The sequence below is a fragment of the Halichoeres trimaculatus genome, unplaced genomic scaffold (assembly GCF_033239565.1).
Source record: "Halichoeres trimaculatus isolate MK-OKI-2021-1 unplaced genomic scaffold, fHalTri1.1 fHalTri1_scaffold_11, whole genome shotgun sequence".
NCBI classification, from domain to species: Eukaryota; Metazoa; Chordata; class Actinopteri; order Labriformes; family Labridae; genus Halichoeres; species Halichoeres trimaculatus.
The window spans coordinates 13,166,605-13,192,579 of record NW_027437189.1 but is presented as its reverse complement, the minus strand read 5'-3'; the positions used below and the strand labels follow the sequence as shown (position 1 = coordinate 13,192,579).

Genomic DNA, 25,975 nt, shown 5'->3' with positions numbered 1-25,975 from the left:
AACCTCCCTGGGACTCTTTGATGGGGACTTTTATTTGTGTTGATGTGCGTTTTTATTGTTTCACCATGAACAATTGGCATTTTCTTTTATTAGAAATCCCTTTTTTTCTACATTAACAAAACCCAGCAGGGAAACAACTGCAAGCTGCAAAAGGCAGTCAACCTTTACAAATGATGCACAGTCTCAGCATCACCACTGATTTTTATCAAATGTGGCATCAGAGATGACTGTCCAACCTTTGGAAGTGGCAGTAAATAATGCTGAAGGCCTGTTCACACTGTCCAATTTTAGGTTTTCATGGTTTATACATAGACAAACTAAAAACAGCCCTGCAATGCAAGTACTAGTGTTTTTAGCTATGGTGTTTTGCAGCAGCTATTCTACTAATAAAAAAGGCAAAATTTTTCTCAGATTTCAGCTTTAGCAGTTTGACCTGCAATGGGATAACAGGAAATTGAGGGGTAATGTTTGTTTACGAAAGCAATTACAAAAGTTCAATAAAATGGCTCAAACTTTCAACTTTGTATGACCGTAGAACACATCAGGTAATGCCTAATTTGTACATATGAAGGTTTAGAAAGGCCCAGTTGTATCCGCACTTCAAACAATGAGATCAGTGACTCAGAATGTTAAGCTTCAAGACAAATGTTGAAGTATCATCATATTTAAGATCAGTACATTCTGGGCTTGGGAGATGAACTCAGTAGAAATATCAAATTTTTTAATGAATGTTTACTTTTTACAACCTTCAACACTCAGAAAAAATGTCAATGGGATCAGACTATCAACAGCATCTAGTCTTCTTCCATATACCACAGATGGATTACTCTGCCACCTACTGGCAGGAGCATTAAATGTTAAAATCTGAAATAAATCATAACATCTGAACTTATAATACAAAATTAAGTTCTTGAACAAAAGTCAGTTTAAAAAAAGACTGAGAAGCTGTCACATCAATCAAAAGTGCTGGTTTTATTTGATCCCACTGTGACAGGAGTCTACAGATGGAGCTCCACTGACCATACAACCTCTCTGTCCTCTCTGCGGTTACTGCTTCAGGCATCATTTACAAACTATCCAGGCAGAATTTGACATGAAATGACCCTCCAAAAAAATCACTGTTACACAAAAAAGTCCTTTTACCTCCAACTCCCTTTTCAGATAACTTTTTCATTATTTAAAATTTGGATCCTGTTAGGAGCCTTTATCAGACCCATCTGGCGGTTGCTCATTCCAGCAGTAGTGCCTCTAATTTATGTAACAGTGTGTTTCTTTTTCAGTTTATAGCTCAAACAGCAATTAACCTTTCCCATAAGCCTTCCTAATAATTTAAAGAGCATATTATTCTGCTGTTAAGTTTAAAATGTATAATATAAACATTAGTTGGAGTGTTCTCCTGAATGATGCACTCATAATGTCTCCACAGCACATCACTCAACTCTGCTTTATGTTCAGTTTATCTATCACAGCATGTGCCCTTTAGTTAGTAATTCATGTGTCTCCTGCAGCCCACAATGAAGAATGTGAAATTAAGTTTTCTTCTGCTGCCATTCACTGTGAGTACAGTGTGTCTCAGACGGCTTCACAGGGTTCAAAGCCAACAATCAATCACACAGCACTGTGTGAATTAGAAACACAACATAACAAAACAAAGCACAAACACATGTAGAGAAGACAAAAGGAGGAAATAACTCAAAAGATGGGCCATGTTTTAGATGCTAAAGCTGCTTAATGCAAAATGTAAGACAAATATATGCACACACCAGCTCTGAATGCTAGCTGAGTGTATGTTTTTTTTAATGTAAATTTTATTATTTTACACTTTTCCTGGTACCATTTTTGGGTTTGTACACCAGCTATTTGTTTTGTTCGAGGCCTTGGAGTTTGTCAGTAGTGGGGGTCTCTTCTTCTAGGATAGGACAGGAGATAGAGCATGTTCCTTTTATCATGATACCAGAATGATTCAGATAGACCTTGTAGATGCAGAGATTCACTATTTTCAATTTGGATATGTCATTTTTCAGAGACCCATAAAGAGGCCCACGCTGAAAGGGTTAAGTGATCACGCAAAATAAAGTTAGCCACAGACTGCTAACTTTGTGCGAAAGCCAGCTGTATTAGAAGTAGTTAAATTCTAAGTCTGCAAACTATAAACTACAATTCTTAAACCAGAGAGTAGGAGTAAGAACAGCAGCTTAAGATAATGCTCAGACAGAGCAGATGAAAGGTGCCTGTCTAAACATGCTGTGCTGCCATTAGCAACAAGAACACCCACTTTAACCCACCCACTTCAAGCAGAAAACTAAATCCTGATGACGTGTGTAAACCTCACACAGGAGATGATACATGAAACAAAAGTATAATAAGCAAACTGTCATACTTCGTCTCCTTTTCTGACCAAACGTCTGTGAAGCTGAAGGGCAAAAGGTAAAGCACATTAACATGGAGAGGCTGGCTCACTTTAAATAACACATTCAGGTAAACTTGGCACCTGTGCTGTAAGCTTAAAATGTGCCTTTCTCACAAATCCTCCCTTTCAAAGATGCTGATCCCAACTGTTTCAGTGCATTTGAATTTATTAATAAAGCAACTTGGCCTGAGGAAAATAGATTATGATGAACCCAGAATGATGCTGTTGGCTTCTTAGACTCAGATTGGGACTGCAGAACATCTGCTTCTAAGAGAGGAGGCTGTTTAAAAGTTGATGAGAAGGAACGCAAGTCATTATCAGTAACTGAAACTTAAATTAGTATTAGGTTTTAACTTTCCTGTCTGGATGAAGAAGTAGCTGCTTAGCATTCCTTAGCTTAGTCAAGCTTAGCTTAGCTTGACATTAAGGCCTTGTACAGACGTGAAACCTGTGCCATCCAATCAGGATGAACCCTCATTATTCAGCTGTGATGTTCGAGAACCAAAAACTCTGTTTACTGTCGTCTTCACAAAACCATGAAACCAGAGTTTTACAAAATCTTCTCTTTGGCCATAGTTTTCACTACATTTCTAGTGACGTAAAACTGTGGTTTTGTGTGGACGACACACCTAAACGTGTAGAATATATGCAGTTTCCCAAATACCCAGCTACGTGTGGACATGGTCTAAGATGGGGAACAAGTTGGAAAATAGCTTACCAAGCTTTGATTATAATTAGCAAAATAAAAAAAGATGATTAACACCTGAAAACTCTCTGTCAATAACTCTCAGCCCAAGCCCAGAATGTACGAAAATAATAAGATTATTTTGTTAGTTTACAAAAATTAAATATATGGTTTAAAGTGATTTTGAAATGATGTCACTCTCACACAAATGCCTCTTGGAAGACAAAAGATTTGAGTGAAACACAAGATACACCCATAAACGCTGTGCTTACTTTACTTTACTTTAGGTTAGCTTTGCCTTTGTGTCTGTATCTGCCACCATCTGAAAGCTAACTAGCTGTAACAAACCAAAGTTTACAAAGTTCTTTCTAATTATGTCACAGATAAAAAACATTTTTTTTCTTATACCTATGAATCATAATGTTGCTTCAACACTTTGCATGCTGTAAAAGTTGTCTTGAACAAGAAATAGTATTAGAGCGCATTAGAAGAGCCACATCTTTAAAAATCTCTAAGGATGATGGTGCTTATGGAAAATGGAGTTCTCATCCCTAAATAAAACATTTCTTATTTAGTCCAATGAGTCACCAGAATCCACACAACATATAAATTCACAGTGTCTGTCAGTGTCACTTGTTTCCAGTGTTCATGCTAAGCTAACTGTCTCCTGGCTGTGCTCCAAATCTAACATGCAGAAATAAAAGCAGTGAAAAACCAAACAACTCTTTTTACACAAGGAAATCCCATTTTAAATGTTTTGAACTTTTTGAACATGTGCAAATAAGTTCAATACTCCGAGCACATTGCCCTCTTAAGAACAGTAAGTTTCCTGACTTAAAAAAAGTCCCCCCTGCCCTCAGAGATGTGCTTTTGTCCTCCCTCTTCTTTATCCACTGCCTGAGTTTATCTAGGATGAGAGTGTTGCCTTCCATATATTGTGTGAATGTAATCCAATTCAGAGAAATGTTTGCGGCCGCAGCCAGGAGTCATTGTTACACACTGAGACACCCTATCTGGAAAAAGCCAGCGAGCTGCCTATACAATCACAGCGTGTGGGATAAGTCATGTTTGGTTTTAATCCTCAGAAGCAGCTGCAGTCAGAACACAGCTACAATGCTTTTCATAGCCGATGAACCTGTATCATGAGGGAGAGCAGGCAGCCTAAGATGAACCCAGGAAAATATTTACACATGAAAATTGTGTTTATTCAACAGGATTATCAATGGCCAGCTGAGGAGAAAAGAATCCTTTGAGGTGATATTAGCAAAGTACACAAAGATTTAGCTACTGTCTGAATGTGAATGTAGTGCCCCAGCATTTTCATACAGCATCCAGTAATCATGCGAAAACATACCCTCATGGTCACAAAGAGAAATTTAAATAGAGCTATAGCTCAGCAGGAACACGCCAAAAGCACATTGAGCACTAATGCTTATCTTAATTGCTTTTGCTCATGATATTCCTCACCAGTCCATCAAAGCTAAACTGCCTAACAATGCTGAGGATAAATCTCAGTTTGTTCTTCCTAGAGCTGCCTCAGTGAGAATTAAGAACTGCTCAAATGTGTTTGGTATACCCCACATAAACCTGCATAGTGAGTTTGAAGCACGATATTTACTTCTATTCAGCTGGATTACCAAAAACTAACCGCTAAAAAGAAACCAGTGAAGCATCTATGATGATCTGTAGCTTTCTCTGGACGCCCAAAGGATTTAAGGAGAGCCCTAAACAGCTGTAGAGTGAACTCTGTGTGGGTGTCCATGTGTGATGCTTTAAAAGATGCAAGTTGACAGAAATGAATAATAGATGGAGAGATGTGGCTGACAGGCTTTTTAACTGAGGTACTGCAAGTGTGTTTCAACCTGTTATTTGCATTTGTAAAAATAAACTTTACCGTTCCTCTGTTAGCTGAATCTACTAAATATTGAACCTCTTAAATCTCGATCTAATGAGTAACATTGCTGTGCCAGTTCAGGCACGCGTCCTATGTGCAGAAGCTGTAGTCCTTGTTGTAGTTGGTGCCGCTTCGACTACCAGGCAAAACCCTTTGTGGCATATGTTCCCCTGCTCTCTAACACTAAGATTGGCTTCTGCATCGAATGTCACACAGATTGCTTGTTGCAAACATGGAGCGTTACAGTTTAATCAAATAAGGGCTCTCTGTTGAGGAAAATATTTTTTTGTGATATCAGGTTCCTTAAAGATGCAATAAGGAGAATCTGTTTTAATTGTACTCCCTTGCCACCTTGTGGATCAGAGTCTCAGCACACTGTCATAAATTACTTTTAATGAGGCATATGTTTGTTTTGGAATTAAATGGAGATCGGATCGTATAAACTTTCTTTATTCAAGACAACTTTTTACTAGATACAACGTGCCAGGGTAAGGGACTTAACAGTACAGTTATGCCGTGATACAGTTTGAAACGTGACATCAAGCAAACGTTGTAGCAGCTGGTTATATGTTAGCGACATCTGCAGCCCGGTGCTCCGTATCTGTAGGCTAACATGACAACAAGTAAACACTGTTAGTTTGTAAGAAGTTTAGTTGTCGTTTATATTTAGCACAGCTGGCAGCCCAGTGCTCTAAAACATGTCCGTAACGTGTACCGTCAGTAAATCCTGGTTAGCTATATCCTGCCATTCATCTACCAAGTAGAGCTAACGTAACCTCACTCTTCATTTTATTGATAGACTCTCAAGTTTGAACAGACCACTGCAGAATAACTGCTGCATGTGAGTTTGAATACACATTATCACAAACACCTTAGCCCCTGCGTTATAGAGTGATACAGCCCGAGCTTAAATTAGCCTTTGGCTCGGGCTGTATCACTCTCCTGTATAGCTTTCTTCTGCTCTTCTGTCCTTTTTCTGTCCGACAATTAGGCCCCTGTGTCCACCATCACTATAAAATTAGTCATAGAAATCGTTTTCAGCAGAGAAAAACACAGATCACTGCATTTTTTTCTCTTTTCTCTACTAAACTTCATCAGCCAGCGTGGTGTTGTCATAGAGACCTTGACGTGCCGTAAATCAATCCAGTCCTGGTCGACCCATCCTGGAAGCTAAGAAGTAGCAATTTAAAATAACCTGTAACCAGCAATATTGGCGCTGATAATCTTATTTTATAGTGTGGATGACGATCAGGCGCATAGAAGGGGGAGATTTTCAAGATCACTTTCGAACTCCTCACATCCCCTTAAAAAACCTGCATGGAAACCAAAACAATGGTTTAAGGCACATAAAAACTGTATGTGTGCAAGTGATCATAAAAAAGAATGTAGGGATGCAGTTACATTCATACTTCTTTTAATTTTCTGGAAAAAAAAAACTCTCTTCCAGAATCTCAGATCACCATTTGCTCTGTTATTTGTATACTTACACTGATGGCTTTATTATGTATGTTGTCTTTCAGGCTCACACCTCCTTTCAAACTCTAATTAGCCCAGCTGTTCTTTTGTCTGATATGAATACAAGCTCAAATTAATTTATGTGTACACCAGCTTGTGTTTGGCAATACAAAGAAATAGTGGAGGAAAAAATAATCTGGTTTGTGTACAAGCTGCATTAAAGAACAGGACTGTGATGCTGCTTTAACTGTCACCACAGACTCTGCACAGTCATGAAACCATCTCACTCTTGTATCTAATTTCAATCAAAGAGAGCATCAGACCAAACTCTCCAATATCCTCAGATCTATTTCTGCAGAGTTTGCAGCTCCTTGGCTTCAGCAATAAATCTGTGTCTGAAGAGGAGAAGCAGACACAGGAGGTTTCTCTCGGTCAGTAAGTTAAGGGTAACTGTTTACTATCTGCTGCTTTAAAGTTATGCATCATAAATATTTAGATGAACAAACATTGTTAATGATTCAAAGCCAAAATTTATTCACTGGAAAAAAGAGCAAGGACACTTCAGTTCTGAAGCTTCCAGGGTCAATGCCAAAACTAAACCAACTTGATAATGTCTGCAACTTTGTATGTACTGCACAGACATTTAGCAAGGCTTGATTTTCCAAAGTCTTCAAATATTCCTTTAGATATGTTTTTTCCCATTTTTATTTGGACACATCATAACAAATTCTGAGCCTAACAAAGTAAGTGAGCTAGCATCACCATGAGGAAGTGGTCCAATGAAACCCTGGGGTGGATGTTTGCAGTGAAAATTTTATCAACCCAGCAGCTACAAATACAGCTGCTCAGCTCGTCACACTCGAGTAATAGGTGAGAATGTAAAAAATAGTGATAGACTGACATTTCCCACCATCTCCATCTAGTAAAAGGGGCATAGCAACATCTCAGGACTCAACAACATCTATGGATTTTAACAAATGGTTTAGGTCTACTGACTGCTGCTCCTGCCCTTCAAACCTATCCTCCTCGTCAGTGAACAATTTTGGAAACCTCTGTATTTTTGCGCTTGTTAAAAAATAAATACAAACTTTGATTGTGTATTTGACCTCCTTGCTGCTCCATGCAAACTAACTGTATATTCTGTGGGTAGATTACCTTGCTAACATGAGTCTATGTTGAGTTAGCTTCCCACCACACAAAGCCAAGGAGGTCATATTTTTGGGAGGGTTTGTCTCTTTGTTTGTCTGTGAACGACATAACACAAAATTAACCAACAGATCTTAATGAAATCTTCAGGAAATGTTCAAAATGGGATAAGGGAGAAGTGATTAAATTTTGGAGGTGATCTGGATCACCATCTGGATCCAGGTTTTTTTCAAAGGATTCTTTAACATTGTAAGATAGGGCTGTTTTCACCAAATGTGAACAACTCCATGATAAATGGTCAGAGTGCTTTGCAAAAGAATACAAGATAAGTCATGATAATTTCTGACAGATGTAAAAGTACGATCCAGATACTGGCATTATTCTGGATACAAAGATCTGGAATATGAAACATGTACTGGGTCGTCATAATTTTCAACACTGTCAGGTAACAAATTATTGTACAAACCTGCAACCAACACCAAATTGTAGCAGACAGTCTGCTGAAAGGGAGTATAACATTAAAGTAGGACTAAAGTGTTGCGTGACAATCACAATACGCTTGGTTGAGGTCTGTGCTCTCTGAGTGTTTTTCTAGTTTACATATGCAGTGGGAAAAGGCGGTGATGCAATGACACATGATATGTGTTTTTTTCTGCTTTACAATGTTTGCAGTGTTAACACAAAATCACTTTTACATTATTTAATCTCCTGAATCAAAACAGAGTTAAGAGCTACAAATAAGCATGCTTAGAATCCACTCTCTGCTCACATAACAAATGGAAGTTGTCTTTTATGTACATATAAACTTCAATTTAACATAATACTCTCAAAATTGCTGTGGAAAAGCAAGCTGAAATGTAGCAGGACCAGAAACAAGAAATCACTGTCCTTGTGAAGCATTGCAAAGCTATAGCGTAAGGTCAACACAGAAGCATAAACCAGGCTTCAGGGACACATCTTTTTATATGTTTCCACATATCTGTTGCTCTACTATGTATTCCTTTTTTTTTTCTTTTTTTTGCCTTGCTTTTGATGATGAAGGTAAAGTGATTGCTGCAGAGTATCTTGTTTTGCTGAAAATTGGCTGTTGCTGCAACTGAAACAGATTTAACAAGAGTGAAGCAAAACACCTCTTGTTTTTTTACTCATGATGAAGATTAAGTATTAACAGCAAAGTCAGATAATATCGTGTGAATCTGTCACTGTTTACAAGCAAGCAGTTCATTGACTATCCTTAATAGGTAGATGAGAAGAAGCTTTGTATCCTTTAGGAATTATCTGTCTTACAGTAGGAAGGCTTAACTGTCAAACTGTCAAGGTTATCTCCTGGCTCATAAATTTAACTTACCTGTGCTCCCAAAGTAGCAAAAAACATACTTTTGAATCAAACTGACAAGTTATTGTTTGTGAAATGCTTTTTGTTAGTTATTATCTCCCTACTTATGATTCAACTGCAAAGAAAAACAGACCTGAGCTGTATTTGTTCTGTTCTAATAATAAATTCCCACTCATCCTGAACCATCAGGCATGCACATTTAAACACAGAAAGTCGGCACTCTAAAAAGTGGATGTAACCTTTAAACTGGAGCTGGTTCGAAATGTCACGTCCACATTTGCCTTCACTGCGCTATTCCAGCCAAACAAGCCCCAAATGCTGGAAACAGAAAGGGGAAAGTTTGTTATCTCCCACTCTGCAACATTTTGAATAGAAAGTGGCAAAGCGTAAACAATAGCAGGACAGTCTTTCCGCCATTGACCAAACCCTCCTGCAATTACTTCCTGTCTGTCCTTTCCTCTTTTCTCATTTGTTACGTTCTCTGTGACCTTTCTATTGGATGTGGCAGCAGTCAAACGTCAGCGTGTGAGCGTATCATTGATGGAGGGATGGAGGTCATTACCAGCAGATGTCTTGAAGAGGGCTTTAATCCCCTGGAAGGCTAAGGCTAGGGTCTGGCTGCTGGAGCTGGCTTAATTACTGGTCCAGTCTAATTGGCTCCTTGTACAGGCTGCGATGAAAGCAGGATGTGACACTTAAGGCTAGACTTCCTCTGCTGTCTGCCCTTTGTGTCAGTACCATTAACCTTTCCCTTTCACCTTCTACTCTGCCTTTTTATGTTCAATTAAAGGCTCCATTTAAATTAGATGGGGTAGTGGGACTAAGAGCTTTGTCCTGAGTTCAATAATTGCATTCTAAATTACTATTACAGCCAAGTTTGAATCTTCTAAGCTGCCCATTTATTTGGTCACTACATATTGGTTTTTGCAACACATCTTAGTCTGAAATTGTTGCACATGATAAATGTATGTGAGAAATCATGCGTTTGGTTTGTAGGTGAGTTAGATTTTCTGCAACATTTAACGCTTCCCATGTAGTGGAAAAACACTTAATTAGGTGTTTCATGTCAGCAAAAACGGTAAAAACTTCAGGTAATAACTTTCAAAGTGAACAATACTTCACTTGGAAGCAGAAATCTGCAAAGTAAATCCATTTTACGTGTTTGCCCTTTGGGATACTGTAAGCTTTGGTGTGTATTGTCACTACTGTGTAATTAATCATACAACCTAACTGCATTCACAGGGTCCCCTTTGGTTAATTGGACTGCAGCTGGAGAATGGACTAAGCGATGATTTATTTAGCAAGCAGGTGGAAGGCACCCTGCAACCCCCCTCCCAGGTACCAAGGATGGATGGCTCATTCCGGCACCCTGCTACTCCCCGAGCTCCTCCATCCCTCAGGCCAATCGACTCTGAGGGCACTCTTACAAGATGGGCTTCCGTGTGACAAAATGAGAGGAGGAAAGGTACAGTAGAATCAATTTCCCCCTTTTCCTCAGTATTCATGACTTGTACCAGTTAGAGCCTGTGAACGGAAGGAGGATATTGGCCATCAGTAGAAAGTTGAACAAGTGAACTTCCTCACAGTTGTTGTCGAGGAAAGACAAACACTAAAGGTGAAGCCCTTTAGACACTTGCTGCCCTCTCCACTTCATGGTTGTTTGTTTCATTTATTGGCCGTGCTGAGAGCAGACCGGTAGTAACTATATCATTTGAGGCTTGTTGGAAAACCCCAGGACTCTGCCAAGCTTTGAAACAGTGTATTATATGAGGTCAAGACAAGCTGGACCACAAAGTGAGGTGTATGTTGTTTTGATCAAAGGTAGCCTCCATGAAAGAGTCTTAATTATATTATTTAGTGCACCAAATCTTCATCAAATTGTCTTTATTCACAGACACCTGCAGTTTGATTTAACTGTGTAACAGTATTCGTATTTTATCATAAAATTTGTATTAGTGTAGGGAAAACTAATTAGTATTTTTTCCTGTAACCCAACTGCTTCCGAAAAGACAAAAATATTTTAAAGTCTGCAGGGAAATTGAACTATGTTTTCGGTGAAAACTTTGGATCTGGGCAATAAAACACAGTCACCCTCACTAGGTGGTTCCAGAGTTATGGGTGAGTTAAACAAATTATTCACACTTTTATCATGAAGGCCCAAAATGCCTGTTAAAAATTGTTTTTAAGCTATAGAACAGCTATCCATCTCTAGCAGGGGCTGTAGCTTTTATTAATGGCTAACTCTATGGTGCCATCATGCTCTACTATCTCAATGAAAACAATCACAGGTATAGATTGTTGTTCACACAGGGCAGTACTTTGGTCCAAAATATTGAGATGGTAAATAACAACATGACAGGAGCAATGTGCAACCAGCACAGGCATGTGGACGCCAAAGGCTGGTGATGCAAGCTCTGGTATTGTTTGCCACTCCCATTAAACCATTTGGCATTGCATACCCATTGACTCTGACCCAGCGTTAGGCCATCATAAATAAACTGTGCTCAATTTAACTTTTTATTACCCTATTTAATCCTCGGACCGGTGAAATATTAAGAAAGTAAATCCCTGTACATAAAACAGGAAATTAGTTGCTTCTTTTAAACACAGATTTAATAATAGTGTAGCTGCTGTTACACAACAGCTAACATTAGCATGCGACAATATTGTATCTTAGATCACAGTTCACAGGTCATAAATGACGAGACGAGTGGAAAATCTTAGCAAACAGGTATCAAATTAGCTAAATGCAATGTCAGCCAGCCACAATGCATGCAGTTTAGCTGTAAAATGTGCCTACTTCTGGTTAGTTTGGCTAGCTTTAGAAAATGTGAATTAGTTTAAAAAAATGTTAGCATGCAACTTGAAATGTCTGCAAGCTAACTTTGATCAATTTTAGAGCATGCTAATTGCTAGTATAAATAGGAATTACTTGGCTATACCTGCCTACATGCTAACCTTTAAGCAAATATTAAAATTTGCCCCTGTTTTTCCTGATCTGGTGTCATTAAAGTTGCTGAACACTAAGTGAGACATGAAATGATAATTTTAGACAGCTAACATGAGTGTAGTTTTAAAACTCTGAATACAGAACAACATTTTAACTTCTCATCCTGAGCATGAGGACAGGAAGTGACTCCCATGTTAATATGATGAGAGTACAATATGTAATGGTTATGATACTCATTTTGAACACAACCTGGACTAAGATGTATGTTCTAATGTTCGTTTGGTGTTGCATTAAGTATGTAATTATTCTCTCTATGATGTCAGACCTCTATTATCTGCTGTGTGGTGTTTTCATTATTCTAAAGCCAGATTACAGTGTTTTTATGGTTTCTCCCTCCTTAAATTATGTGACATTGCAGAGATAATCAGTCAGATTGGAGTATAGATTTTATAAGGTACAGTAGCAGGGCCCATACATCAACATTAGGATCACCCCTGCTCTCGCTGTAGTTTGTTCCAGTGCTGCTGGCATACCATTACCCAGAGATAACCACACTTTAATAGTTAATGTAGCTGTGGGGCTCCCTCTGCATTACAAATGGACCCATCCGTCTCACCTAGACCCCCGCGGGTGGCAGCGCCACAGTCCATCTCTAGCAACTCTAATCATTCATCAATAGGCAGCTATCTGACACTCGCTTACACAGGATACCCAACACTGCAATGTGGTCAAGGCCAGAGACGGACATCCTGGTGTCAAGCAGGGGATCTGTCAACTGATATTACTGCAGACACCACAGTGGGACTTCCCTGCAGCAACAGCTGGATGGCAGGCTCCGAGTAGAATATAGTTCTCTGTGAACTGCCTCTTCTCTAACCCAGACACTTTAAAAGAGAGGAACCAATTCACTATTTTCCTGGATTAATGCATCCTATTATATAAAGGGCAGCTGTATGGATTTCTAACATCAAAGGCTGTTTACAGGTCACTGGGAGTACCACTGCTTGTATAAAAATAAAGCACCACAAAGCTAAATGTGGCCTCAGAAAAGCAACAGAAAATCTGATAAATCATCATTTCAGTCAGTGTCAGTAAAGTCTCAAGGCTGAGACTGAGAATGGAAGAAAAACTGCTTGTAAAGTAAGAAAAAAGTTAAATTGAAGATCCTCTAGCTCGTTCTGTTTTTCTACATAATGTTAAAAGCTGGAGGCTGAATCAGCTAGTTCTGGCACAACACATCACAACAGCAGAGCCTCTTAGAGACTAGAGTGTGGATAAAAAATCTGTCAGCACTTATATTACATTTTGGGTTATTTGGGCACAAAGTAAGATCATAAAATCTTGTTGTATATTATCTTTGTTAATGATTTAGCTTTTTAAAACCAAATTCAAATTTGATCATGTGTTGTGCAAAAGATGCTGTAAAGTGAATTATGAAGATAAACAGTTAGTGGTTCATAAAGTATTTCCAAGAGCATATTGAAAAGTATAATCGGTTAGTGTATATATATTTGGATACAAGTTGTGATCTGGTCACTAAGATCCCATATTAACTTTGATGAAACAGGGTTTGTTTCAAGGATGAGTGCAGCCAAGTGTCGTCAGATAGATTTGCCCTATTTAGCTCAGCTCACCAACACATAAGAACCTGCATACCACACAGCTGACCCCTTCAACATGTGACAGCACATGAACACATGATTCTAATTTTAACACACACACTCACTCACACAGAGCATGATACTACTAACAAACACCGATTTACAGCTGCTTTGTTAGTTTGAATTCTCTGTTGTTGGCCAAAATGAAGCACCTGTAAGCCCCACTTGTTTCAAGAAGGAGCTGACTTGTACATTGAAAAAAAAAAAAAACTTTAGGGTTCCTGTTTTTGAACTGGCACTGTTGAGCTATTCTTCTCTCATACAAATTCAATTTTCTCTGGTCCAGAGGCAAGAGTGCCCTCTTCCAATTTGCCTGACAGGGGCAGGCCAGAGAGAATGCAATCAATAAAACAAATGCTGAAGTGACTCAACTCTGCAGCTGAGCCTGGCACTTGTTTTGTTGAGGAGTGTGTAAACCTTTAATCCCCAACTGTAAAGCCTGCCTCTTATTTGTTGTTGTGGTCATCACATCAGCAATCCACCAAAGAATCAGCTCCCTTTTCCCCATAGAAATAAAAAACAGGGATAAAACTGAGCCCAGATCGCCTCCATAAGTAACCAGCACAGACGTCGGCTGGACGCTTTCTCCTGGGAGTTGCCATGCTAGACTTTGACAGGCCCTGAAATGGCCAGGCGGGCTCCTTCCCTTTTGATCAATCAGGTAAGATGGAGAGAGGTAGCATGAATTCTAAAGCTCCACATTCAACATGACCAAGGTGACTCATCTATTACCCCTCCCAACCACTCTGAATTCACACTCATCTGCCTAGGTGACAGTGTCCCTTCGCTCTCTACTTACTTATGCTGGCTTTAGACCTGATGGGGGTCACTTGAATTAAGTAGTTAATCAGTCAGCTGCGTCTGATAGTCATTTCCAGGGCAGGCTTTGAATCACCTGCACCATGTAGATTATATTAAAATAGAACTGAGCAGGAAATTGGATCTACCTACAAAAAGGTGTTCATTAATCAAAGCTACATACATATAATCCCTAAACCCTTTGGCAAATATTTAAATGAGTTGTTTCCAATTCCTTCATGAAAACATCATGGATTCATGTTCAATGGATACCTGTAAGATCTTAGCTCGTGGAGTAAAAATCTGATCTCAGGGGAACACCACCATCTGCTGGACACCTTTCCTTGTGTGCTGCTTTGGAAGGTGTATTTTATCACTGAGACACACGAAGAGGTAAATAGATCAACACAACAACACTTCAGCAGAGATTCATGTCTCCATGGAAAATCTGATCATGGTGGAGCAAGGTTAAGAGCTGATACTTCTTCTTCCACTCTCTTCTACTTCTGAATGTTGTTTACTTCTGACATGTAAATAAGCGATAAGAACCGGTCAAGAGGAAAAGTAATTTCTCATTTAATAGACCAACAGACACAATTCATGTTCAAGTACCGCCACAAGATGGTGTCATTTCTCAAAATTGTCACATGGTGTGACTGCTGTATTATTTTGCAAAGCTAATCTGTGTCTGCCACCTATTGGATGGAGAGAAAACAGCCTTGTTTTAACCCTAACAGAAACTTTACCTACATGAAAATATAACGTAAACAGAAACACATGTACTTTAACAGTTCAACTTCTATGAAATATATGTTAACAAAGGCACAGAAAAAAAATACTGGAAAACCTGTTTTGTTTTGTTTGTTTTTTGTTTGCTTGCTTTTGTTTTTGTCCGGATCGAAAACCTTACACACCAAAGACTGCAAATTTAAAAGGAGCTGCAATAAAGATCTGCTGTCACATAATTGCTGTCAGCTTGAGGAGCGCTGCACTGCAGCTGACCCTGACCTTTGACCCCTGTGCAGAAACCTCAGGGAGAAATTGCTTTGTGATTAATAGATTTGAGAGATATTGAGCAGTGTTTCCTGAATATTTAGAAATGCAAAAGCCCCACTTCTGGGCAGTGATATTGATTAGATTGATAAAATGTGGTAGGTAGAAGTTAAAAAAAAAAAGCTGAGCAGTATGTAGATCAATAAAGGAAATGAAATAATAATGAAAATAAAATAAAATAGATCATCTAAAGGAAGGACCTTTTGGCACGTTCAGGCTGTTGTTGCCAAAGGAAGTCTCAAATATGGCTTTATTTTCACCCTTAGAAATTTCACAAGCTTGAGTCACAGTATGACTGATGCACCCGCTGGATCCTGGTCCAAAAATCTCAGGATGTGGATCTGAAAGTATTTGAGAGAGAGAGAGTGAAGACGTTGACTCAGTGACCGACGGACGGATGGACGGAGGTGAAATTAGGTAGTTCAAGAGCTCATATTATTCCAGTGCTTATAGGAGTATCACATAAATACAGCTCTGTGTTCACTAAACAGGCTGCACGCGCTACTTCCTGTGTTTGTGTGAGTCAGATACTACTCATGACTGAATCAGCCTGTCCTCCCCCCGCCCACTAACCTCCATCCGCCCCCTCACAGAAATATAAAAGACACCCACACACATATTCCCATCTCCGCCCACCTTGCCTTTCAACTGCTCCCACACTTTTCCTCTGCCCTCCCGGCGGATTCTCTCTCTCCTGCCCCTTTCGCTCTTCTTCTTTTCTCCCTCTCTCTTCTTTGGAGGATGTGAGTGGCGTGTGTGTATGTGTGTGTTAGTCATGTTCAGGCTCATCCAGAGCCAACAGCAGCACAAGCACAAGGGGGAAACCCGGGCGCAGGCAGGAATAGGATGTTTTGTCCACATCTGTTAGTTGGTTTGGCTGCAGCAGACTCGCGGTTTACACAGCGCCTAAAAATGGATCAAGTTGGAGGAGAATGAGCTGCTGGAGGGGAAGACGGATAAGCATATAGGAGGAGGGGGGGGTAAGGGCGAGAGGACATAGGTGGGGGAGGGGTGAACATGCCAAAGTGGGCCAAGACCCCCCCGATGGTTAATAGGATTCTGTCTGCTCTGAGCTGCTGCAGAGTTCACCAGCAGGAGATCGCTCTGAGAAGGACTTCTGAGGAGGAAGTGTTTGTCTTTGGGTTGATTTGATTAGCATGCAAATTCAACCTGACTCACGCGTTTGTTGTTTTCTTGTGCCACAGGTCAAAATCTGGCAGAGGGAACATCATGAGATGGTGGGACTTGTTTTGGTGATTTACAAGCAAAGAGAAACCTGGTTTCAGATCCTTGTATCTTTCAAATAAATCAAGTTCTTTAACATGTGAGAGGGTCTCCAGTGGGTTGATAGAATTTACTTTTAAATTTGTTTCGGTATGGACTTTATAAGTGTTGGGGATTTGAGTTAACTGCACTTTAAAGGCTTGTATTCTAACAGAAACATCCTGTATCCACATAACTTACAAATTATCTTTTTCACCTGTTTTTCAATGGATGCATGTCATAACTACTTTTTTTATCAATATTCTGATCCTCTTACGGTTTGTCAGTGACAAAAATGTTTTACAATGGCAGGACAAAGGTAACTTGTTTATAAACATATGACATGACTTTTCTCTATCAGTTTAATGAAGTAATGAATGGTCCGTATGGCATCAATGTTTTAAAACATGATTTTGGTGTGCTCTGAAAAGCTACTATTTAAATCTTTAATACAACAGGATGATATCCCAAACTCCAAGTTTTAAGTTTCTGCATAAGTCTTGCAATTTTTGTGACAATTTTTTTTCCTTCACCTCCTTAAATGCAAACATTTGTTTTCCGTCATGTCCAACCAGTCACATTACCCAGTCCCCTGATCGGTCTCCAGGTGGTGCCAGTGGTTGAGCAGCATGACATTCCACTCACACACACACACACACACACACACACACACACACACACACACACACACACACACACACACACACACACACACACACACACACACACACACACACACTGTAGACCTATTTCCCTGTCTCCATCCACACACATTCTGAGGCACTGGTATGGCAGAGATGTGTGAGGGTGTGGGGGATGGGGCTGAAGTAGTTGTGGAAGATAGAGAGGAAGGAAGTGAATAGAGTGAGAAATGGGGAGGGATGGGGGGTGGCATGCAAGGCAAGCACATGCTGAGCGGAACATTGGACTCATTGAGAAAAGCGCTCTCTCCATTCATACTCTATCCAATCCCCTTTTACTAAACTCCCACTCCTCTACTATCATACAAATACAGTATGTGGATATCTGTGTACAATCTTTTGTAATGTGATTTATTATGTTTGTTAAATATCAGGTTTTCTGAGATGAGACCTGACAGAAGGAGCCAGTAAATGAAATACACATAGACTGTAGCAAATGGCTGCTTTCGTCCACTCTCAGGTCACTTCATGTTCTCGGTATCTGTTTTCAGTTGCAGAGTGGTGGACCCATCAGCTCCAGATGGGCGGTCATTTACATGTGAAACCTTTGTGTGAGGGTGCTGGTAGGTGGTTTGATTAGAGCGCAGCTTGGGGGATCTCCTCTGTATCCACCACACCCCTGCTATAAACTTCAGATGTTTCTGTTTTAAATGCAAAATACTCACACTACACCTTGTTGAGACAAACATGGAGGCTTTCCTTGTGTGTTTATGAAGAAAGGAAATATACAAGGTGCTTCAGCTTAACTGAGCAGCTGTTTCATCCTGTGATTGGGCTGATTTTTCTATTCAAATCCACTTTAAAAAAAAAAAAAAAATCTGCTTTAAATTGTCTGAATTTCCTTAAAGTGTTTGATCCAACTTGTAAAACCTCACTGAGATTAATTGAATCTTTTTAAGGGATCCTCTGGCAATATGAGCGAATCAGAATAGCAACAAATATGTCTCTGTCAAATCATTGATGCAATTTTTTATGTAAAATAAATAAGGAGATATACACAAACTTTACACAAAAATTTAACATAAAAATTAAACTGAGATCTGCAACAACATATTTCAAACACATTTATTTTTTTCTGTGGTTGCTTTTTGAACAAAGTGATTTTATCATAACTGTTTTTTAGGAGAAAACTGGAATTATTTAGGTACAAAGTATATTTAGGTACAAAGTATATTTTTTCTTGTTGACAACAACAAAGTTGTGAAACCCTGTTAAAATTGTCCAACATATCAACATAAAGACAGAACTAGATTCTGCTGCAATGCTTTTATTTCACAGAGAGAAACTGAATTGAGTTAGTGTGATTAAATTTCATGCTGTTTTCTTCATTTTTGAGGGAAGAAAAACACATTTATAACTTGTTCCAAAAGTTTTTCAAGAGATTAGAAGTCCAAATAGTGTATAATTGTTATTGCTGTTTTGTTTCCTGTTTTTTTATTTTATTTATTTATTTATTTTTTTAAATCAATGCTTATATCATTGGTAATTGCAAAAGTAAATGAAGATAAAAAGTAGTTTTTCCTTTCCCACTGAGCTTTCATCAAAAATCATTTATGTGAATGTGAGCGAATGCTGCACAGTTTGTTCCATAAAATGTTAAAACTTTATGAATTGAATTTAGAAACTAGCTAGCAGTTTAAACTTCAAGGATGAAGGAGCATACCTGATCAGCTCTAACCCCTCTCATAAACCTTTTGTTCATAAAAACAAAGCTGGCAGCATGTCTAGTCAGATAAAAACAAGATAAGTTGGCAATCACAACCCAATTTTTTTATTTTATTTTTTTTTATAAAGGGTTTTGTTCCCCAGGTTATTTCTTTTCTTTTTTTTTGCCTTGCTCAAACTTACTTAAAAGCCCTTCTGCCTGTACCTGTTTCACCCTCAGTTTTCTTAATCCTGCTCTTTATAGCTGTGGATGAATCAGGATAAATTTGTCATGTGTGTTTGGAAAAATCCCACATAAGCCCAGTTAAATTCAACTCATTCTTGTTTTGTTTTACAAAGTACACAGCTAATTTGCTGCACAGAGGTAAGGCTTTGAGAATTCAAAGTTGAGGTCGGAGAGTAGTTTTTTTCTTCTTTTATCATTTTGTAAAGCTGCTGCCAATTGTGCATAAAAAAGACAAATTCTTGATAATGCAGGTAAATTAGGTTTAAAAACCGATCAAATCAAGGTTTATTTAAAAAAAAATCTTTGGGTAATTGGGTGTTTTGGAGTGCTTTTCCACTCCTGTAGCAGACCATGTATTTGAGGGGAAATAACAAGAAGTGCCTCTCTGGGCCTAAAACCAGCTTGTTTACATTGGGGGAGGTCACAGTTCACCTACCAACACTGTGGAGACTGTGGTATGTAAGTAATGTAGATGATGCTGCTAATGCAACTTTACAGCTGTGTTTTTAAAAATCATGACTTTCTTCTGTTGATGAAAGTGTATTCTGAAACTTTCTGCACGTGTTTGTGGGTGTTTTGTGATCAAACCTGGGGGATATGAAGGATTCTGAAGGAGGAAGAGTAGGAGGAGGGGGTTGGAGAGCTCTTTCCAGTGCTGGTGGCCCATTTATCATATCTCCGCCCTCCAGTGTTTCGGCTCCCATGAGGGCGGCTCTTTAAATTGCCCCAAAACTGCTGCTGGCTCGCGCCTTTTTCCCTCCTTATCTGCTGGAGACAAGACGCACGTGCTGCTTCAAGACACCGTTGGATCAAACTTGACACTCGGCAGGTATGAATTTCAAAATATTGCCCATCTTGACGCGAATGTTGCTTTATCTTTCAATTCATGAGTGTTTTTACGACGCTGCATGAGCTGGGATTTGGAAGGGGCGGGCTGTGTGTTGTCTGACGAATAAAAGCTGTAGCCTATAGATCGGTGCAAGGCTTTTAACCGGGTACAACCAGCCAGGCTTAAAGGAAATATTTCGTCTCAAATTTAGAGCAGAGGTTATAACCGAGCGATAGAGGTGAGTACACGGTAACTCGTGAGAGTTTGCATGCCTGATTGGTATTTAAAAACATTTCATTTGGCCATGGAGCTCCGGCTTGCAAGCTCAGATAGCGAAGCCGTCTATTGTTGCTCTGGCCCGGGCTTTTTTTTCTGTGCGCCGCGAGTGAACCCGGTTACCTCACTCGCTGCATTTTTCTCCGCTCTTAAAGTGCGTCCTTGCACGGATTGCTTGACCTGCAAACCCCACCGAATACACTCTAGTCATTGTGTGAATAGGAAAGACATGCGGTGGGATAATTTCATACGCAGGCCCGATCAACCGGCCACAACAACTAGGGCCTCTAAACATGGTCAGTGCGGGGAAAGGGAGCGTCGGGTTCAGCCGTGTTGTGCAGAAATGCTCGGCCCTAGACCGCCTACAGAGCCCCGCGGATATCATTCGAACCAGTTCGACACCAATCCTGTGTTTGCGATGTAATGGAGCGCGGAAGAGACCAAAATAGAGCTGGAAATAAGTGCGGATTAATTGAGTTAAACGTGTTACCGGTTCGGTTTGTTGTTGCGGTCATTGAGTTTAAATGCCCCAGTATTCTCTCTACTCAGTGTGTTTACGTGTGAGTGAACCCAACGCCTGTCCCGTAATAAGCCTGGCCGGTGTGATTTATCTCTTGCAGGTCTGTAAAGAGTTGGCAAGCATGAGCGATAAGGGGACACCACCGAAGGAGAAGGAGATACCGGAGAAGAGGGGGCGTGGAAGACCCCGTAAGACGCCACAGGTGAACACCTCTGACGTGAGTTGTTTAAATTTACATCTGCAAGGCCAAATTGTAACCCTTGCATGGCTTTGCAGTGTGTATGATGAAGGGCAATGCAGTGGAAACCAGAAACACAACAGGCTCAAATCTCGGCCAAATGATGGCCAAGTAGATATGATAGGTAGGATGGCCACGCTGTAACCCCCTGATCCATATCAATCTTAGCATGGCAGCAGAAACCCTCTGAGCCTGGCTGCTTATCGGTGTAAATGTAGAGGGCTGCCTGCAACAAACTTCCTGTTTGTCTCACCAGGTTTGTAAGCAAGCTGTAACAGAACACCTTTAAACTGGCTTTAACCCTTACCCTCAGCTTACTCCACCTCTGCACCTCTCTGCTCGTCATGTAATGGATGACATAGCAGCGTGGAGGCTCAGAATGGCTCGTATAGCTGTCACTCAGCGCCGGGTGTTTTAGGATTGAATTGCTTGGTTGCTATGAGCTGTGGTTGTAAACACTCATGAAATGCAATTGGAGATGAGTCAGCCATGGCATAACTTACAACCACAAATTTGCACACGTACAAGATGTCTGCTGTCATACTAAGGTTACCTTGCATGCTGGCATGGGTGGTAAGCCCCTGAAATATTAACCTGTGCCTCTGTCTGCACCTCATTGTGGCTGCTCATGTGTTTGCACTCATGAGCGCATGTTCCCAGTAGTTTTCTTCACACTAGTGAACATTTAAGAAAGACACACATGTCAGTCTGTGGCAACTTGCAGCTTTGACCACCTGTTTTCTTAATTCATAGTAAGCAGTAGGAATGACATATTTGCATGTAGAGGTGCTGAAACGGCTGGTTTGCTAACATGTCTCTATTCTTTTCAAGGAACCAAGTGGATCTCCCTCTCCAAAGAGGCCCAGAGGACGGCCAAAGGGCAGCAAAAGCAAGGGCAAAGTAAGTCAGTGTCTGCTGTTAAGTTGTTATGACAGACGGAGACAAGCTAACCCTGAGCTGGTTTGACCACAGTAGAAGGGAAATGAGCATCAGTGCATCTGCCAACCACTTGCTGTATATGAACTGGATTCTTTTCTGTTGATGAACAGTTGAACGATAGCTAACCTCACCCCTGTTCAATAACGTTCTCCTCTTGTGATATATCTGCTGGCTGTGATTTAGCTGCTTCCCTTTATGGTGTCAGAAGTAGCCCAGCAATGATTTCCTACTGTAACAGTCTTCTGTTTACTGCCTTACTTTTTTTTTTTCTTAAGAGATGCTCACTTTGCACTTCCTGTCCTCCAGCTTCCTGCAGCTTGTCATGCACAGTGCGGTGCAGGTGCAGAGGCCGCAAAGACTGTTTCCAAGCTGACACTAAGCACCCCTCCGCCCCCACCCAGCACACAGCCCTAGTTCTTCTCTGCCTGTCGTCTCCATAGCAACAACTGATTTTCTCCCTCGCCCCAGCCCTCCAGCTCCCCCATGCGCTCTCTCTCTTCTCTGCTATGTATAGGAAGCGGCAAGAGGAAGAAATAGATGGAGAAGGATGCACAAACATGTATGATATAGGTTTTAGCTGCGAGGGCCAAAGCTGTGAAGGGTTTGTGTCTCTGCGCAGTTCCACCAGCTGTCTCTGAGCCTCAGACCAGGTGGCCAACGAACTGGAGTGCCCTCTGTGCAGTTCCTGTAGGCCTTCCAGATAATAGCCAATGAACCCAATGCCCCCTTTCCATCCAAATCATTACAAAAGTTCTGCTGCCATCTGCAGGCTACAGCAGAAAGAGCTCTGCAGGAGATGCTCTGTATACACCACAGCTCTGAAGGCAGAACACATCTCAACCAATCAGAAACCACTTTGTCATGATGTACTCTACAAAATACATCCCATACTGTTTTTGAACTTGTAATTTCTTTGCAGAAGGCAGCAGCAGCCCCTTCTGCAGGTGGGAAACGCAGAGGACGACCTAAGAAGGAGGTAAGAGTGCACGAAAGAACAGCCAGTGCTCACAGTTGTGAGACGATGCCACCACAAATTGAATTACGATTGGTATGACTGTCTGCAGAGCAAAATGACATTTCTCCTCGTCCTTTTTCCTCGAGGACGAGTCATTCCTCACTCACCAGTTATTTTAGTCCTCAGACAGCTTCTTGAGTGTCATTTTTTCCTTTCAGTGAAGGTAGACATGGTTTTCTTTTTAGGATCAACAAATGAGCCACCAGTTGGTCGTAGATGCAAGTTTAATCCAGGAAAAACCTGTGGTCTTGTAGTAACATTCTGTCATGTGCATGAGTGGTTTCAGGGCGTACACTGAGAGAAGTCTGGATTGAATTAGTCACAGAAAAGGAATGACCCAGAGTTACCCTCATAGCCTGCCCGCTCATTTTTATGAATGAACATCTCAGGCTGCAGCGAGTGTGAACAGGGGAAAAAAGCAAACGCAGGATGCCTCATTGTGACTCATCTCTCTGTGATGAATCACTTTTCACTATGGAAGGCTCACCCTTCCTCTGGGTGTTCTTCATGCCACAGTGGTTTATCAAACTGTTTTATAATAACATTGATTTTTTTTTGTTTTAGTTTCATGTCAGTACTTATGGGTTTTAAAGCAAAATAAGTCATGTTGAGACATGAATCACTGGTGGCCATTGTTGATTTCCTTGTGGGTGTAGCCAGAGTCTGACTTTTTTTAATCCTCCTTTTTGTCACAGGAGAAGGAAGAAAAGGCATCCCAGGAATCGTCTGAGGGGGAGGAGGAGGCAGAAGAGGACCAGTAATTCACAACGCATGCTACCTCACTCAACATACTGACATACTGTTAACCAGAACTGGGCTGTATCTTCAACACCAGTGCCACCACATGACCACTGTTCACGACTAAGCCCCTCTTTTTTCTGCCAAAAAAGAAAGGGTTAACACAGTACAAACATCATGCAACAGCACTGGATAGAATGATGGACCTTGCTCAAGCATAGATCTAAGAATTACAGGAAAGGTGTCAGCCCTTTTCTCTGCGTCATGTTATCACAGAGTCTTTTATACTGGACAAAAAGTGTGCTCTGACGAGCCTGGACGATTTCCGTTTTTACCCTAAAGAAGGTTCTTAGAACATTTCTCTGCTTAATGTTACTTATTGTCGAACCCACATCTGGGATAGTAGGGTGTTTAGGTTTTTCTCCATGTTTTGTACTGGACAAAGGTGAATTTTACCGATAACTTGCTGTTTTTCTGTTCCATGTGTGTTTTGTGTGAAGTGGTTAACCTCTCCTTTCGCATCGTATTTTAGACAGAGTTGAGCTTCAGCGTGTATGGTGAGAATAGGTATCTGATGGTAGAAGTGTTTTCCATTCTATTCTGCACAACTGATTTCTCTTCCCCTCCTCTTTTCTCACTCGTAGAGCAGAATCATGTTAACCACCTTTTCCTCCTGTAGATCAGTTTAGATTTAGCTCTTTCTACGCTGTCCTTGGCGTCTAGTGGGGAGATGTTAGGTTTGTTGTTAGTGATCAGAATAGATTTACTGTTTTTGTTCCTTTGGGTTACATACCATTTAAAAAAACATGAGTGTGCTGCTTATTCATGATATAATAAACTCAACCTTGTTTGGTATATAACGTGTGTTTAAAGATGGCAGAGTTCTAGGCTGAGAGCAGCAGTGTCGTTTCTTCAGGGAGCTTTTACAAATGCTGTTATATTTGGCGTCTTTGTCTTCACATGGGTCCTCTGTTTTTCCAAGCGCGCCCAATAACTCGTCAGGCAAATCAGTCGGTCAAACACAGAGTTTGATTGTAAAAGAGGATAGTAGGTGGCACCTCTATCCCATAGGGCTGTATGTTTGCTTTTTTTCATTCCATCTAGCTCTCACAGCTGCACCTAACTCAGTCCCTCTGTCATCATTTAGTACAGTAATATTCTTTTTCTTAGTCTTGACATGTGTGTTTGTATGCGTTCTGCTACAGGAATTTAAAAAAGATGTTTGTGTATTTCTAAGTGTCAGGGAACCTGCGGTCACAGTCCACTTAACTGGGTTTTTCCACACACCTAAGCTGCTACAACCTCAGTTACAAAACCCGGAAAACTGCAAGCAGGCGATACAAGGCCTGGGATTTCATACCTCACTTGACAGCTTACTTTACCATATTATGATTGCATTAACTGGTTTCTGTTGTTTATAAATGTAACCTCTGGCATAAGTTGGAAAGATGTCGATTACAAAGTTTATTTTTTTTTCTGTTTAGCCTGACTGTAGTGAGTTTGTGAGATATCAACTTTGTGATTGTGTGCAAACGCAGCACGTCTATAGCTCCTTTATAACCCGAGCTTGCAGACAGGTGTTTTATTTTTTTTCATGTGTGAAGCAAGTCAGGGAGACCTGTCAGCTTGACAACTGTGTTTGCTGACTGTGGTAGATTAGCAGGTGTGTTTTTAAATTCTTCTGGTGCACTGAAATGTTGGTTCAGATTTTCATGGACAAATCTGTGTGCGTGTGTGTGTGCGTGTGTGTTTGTGATAGACTGGGCGCTCTTTCCACTTAACATGTTCTGTCGGCTGCGTGTGTTTTGCAAACCACATGCAGCCACCCTCGCCATTCTCATAGAAACGGTCATTTCATGTCTCTTCTCAACATCCTCCAACTCTCTGGACAATTTCAGCTTCATAACTCATCACACATTGCATCTGTCATTTATATACTGTAAACTCAACAGGATGGGATCATTCTTTTTAATGTACACCGTATATAAATGTACAATGTCTATATTTCTATGGTGCCCTACAACAATTTGTATCAGAAATGGTCAATAAAGAGAATTTTCTTTGTCATTCTTCTGTTGTGCTTTTATTTCTGTTAGATATTATAGTTGTGCAAAAGAGGAGACATGGGTGTAATGTAGATTTTACAGCTCTTGGTCTTTTACACTGACACTTTCTTT

The 25,975-nt window shown here is 40.4% G+C and overlaps 1 protein-coding gene across 4 annotated transcripts; it reads left to right on the top strand.

The window, feature by feature from the left end:
- Window positions 1-19,918: 19,918 nt before the first annotated feature.
- hmga1a (high mobility group AT-hook 1a) lies at window positions 19,919-25,550 on the top strand. 4 transcript variants are annotated; one of them, XM_074681553.1, is made up of 5 exons: window positions 19,919-20,072; window positions 20,969-21,070; window positions 21,938-22,006; window positions 22,965-23,021; window positions 23,756-25,550. In XM_074681553.1, exons 2-5 carry the CDS (start codon window positions 20,990-20,992, stop codon window positions 23,819-23,821), a joined length of 273 nt encoding a protein of 90 aa, XP_074537654.1. In that variant the 5' UTR covers window positions 19,919-20,072; window positions 20,969-20,989; the 3' UTR covers window positions 23,822-25,550. The 4 variants fall into 4 exon arrangements, with proteins under 4 accessions (XP_074537654.1, XP_074537652.1, XP_074537655.1 ...); XM_074681551.1 differs by having other exon boundaries at window positions 19,920-20,072; window positions 20,969-21,085; XM_074681554.1 differs by lacking the exon at window positions 19,919-20,072 and adding an exon at window positions 20,151-20,310.
- The last annotated feature ends 425 nt before the right edge of the window (window positions 25,551-25,975 follow it).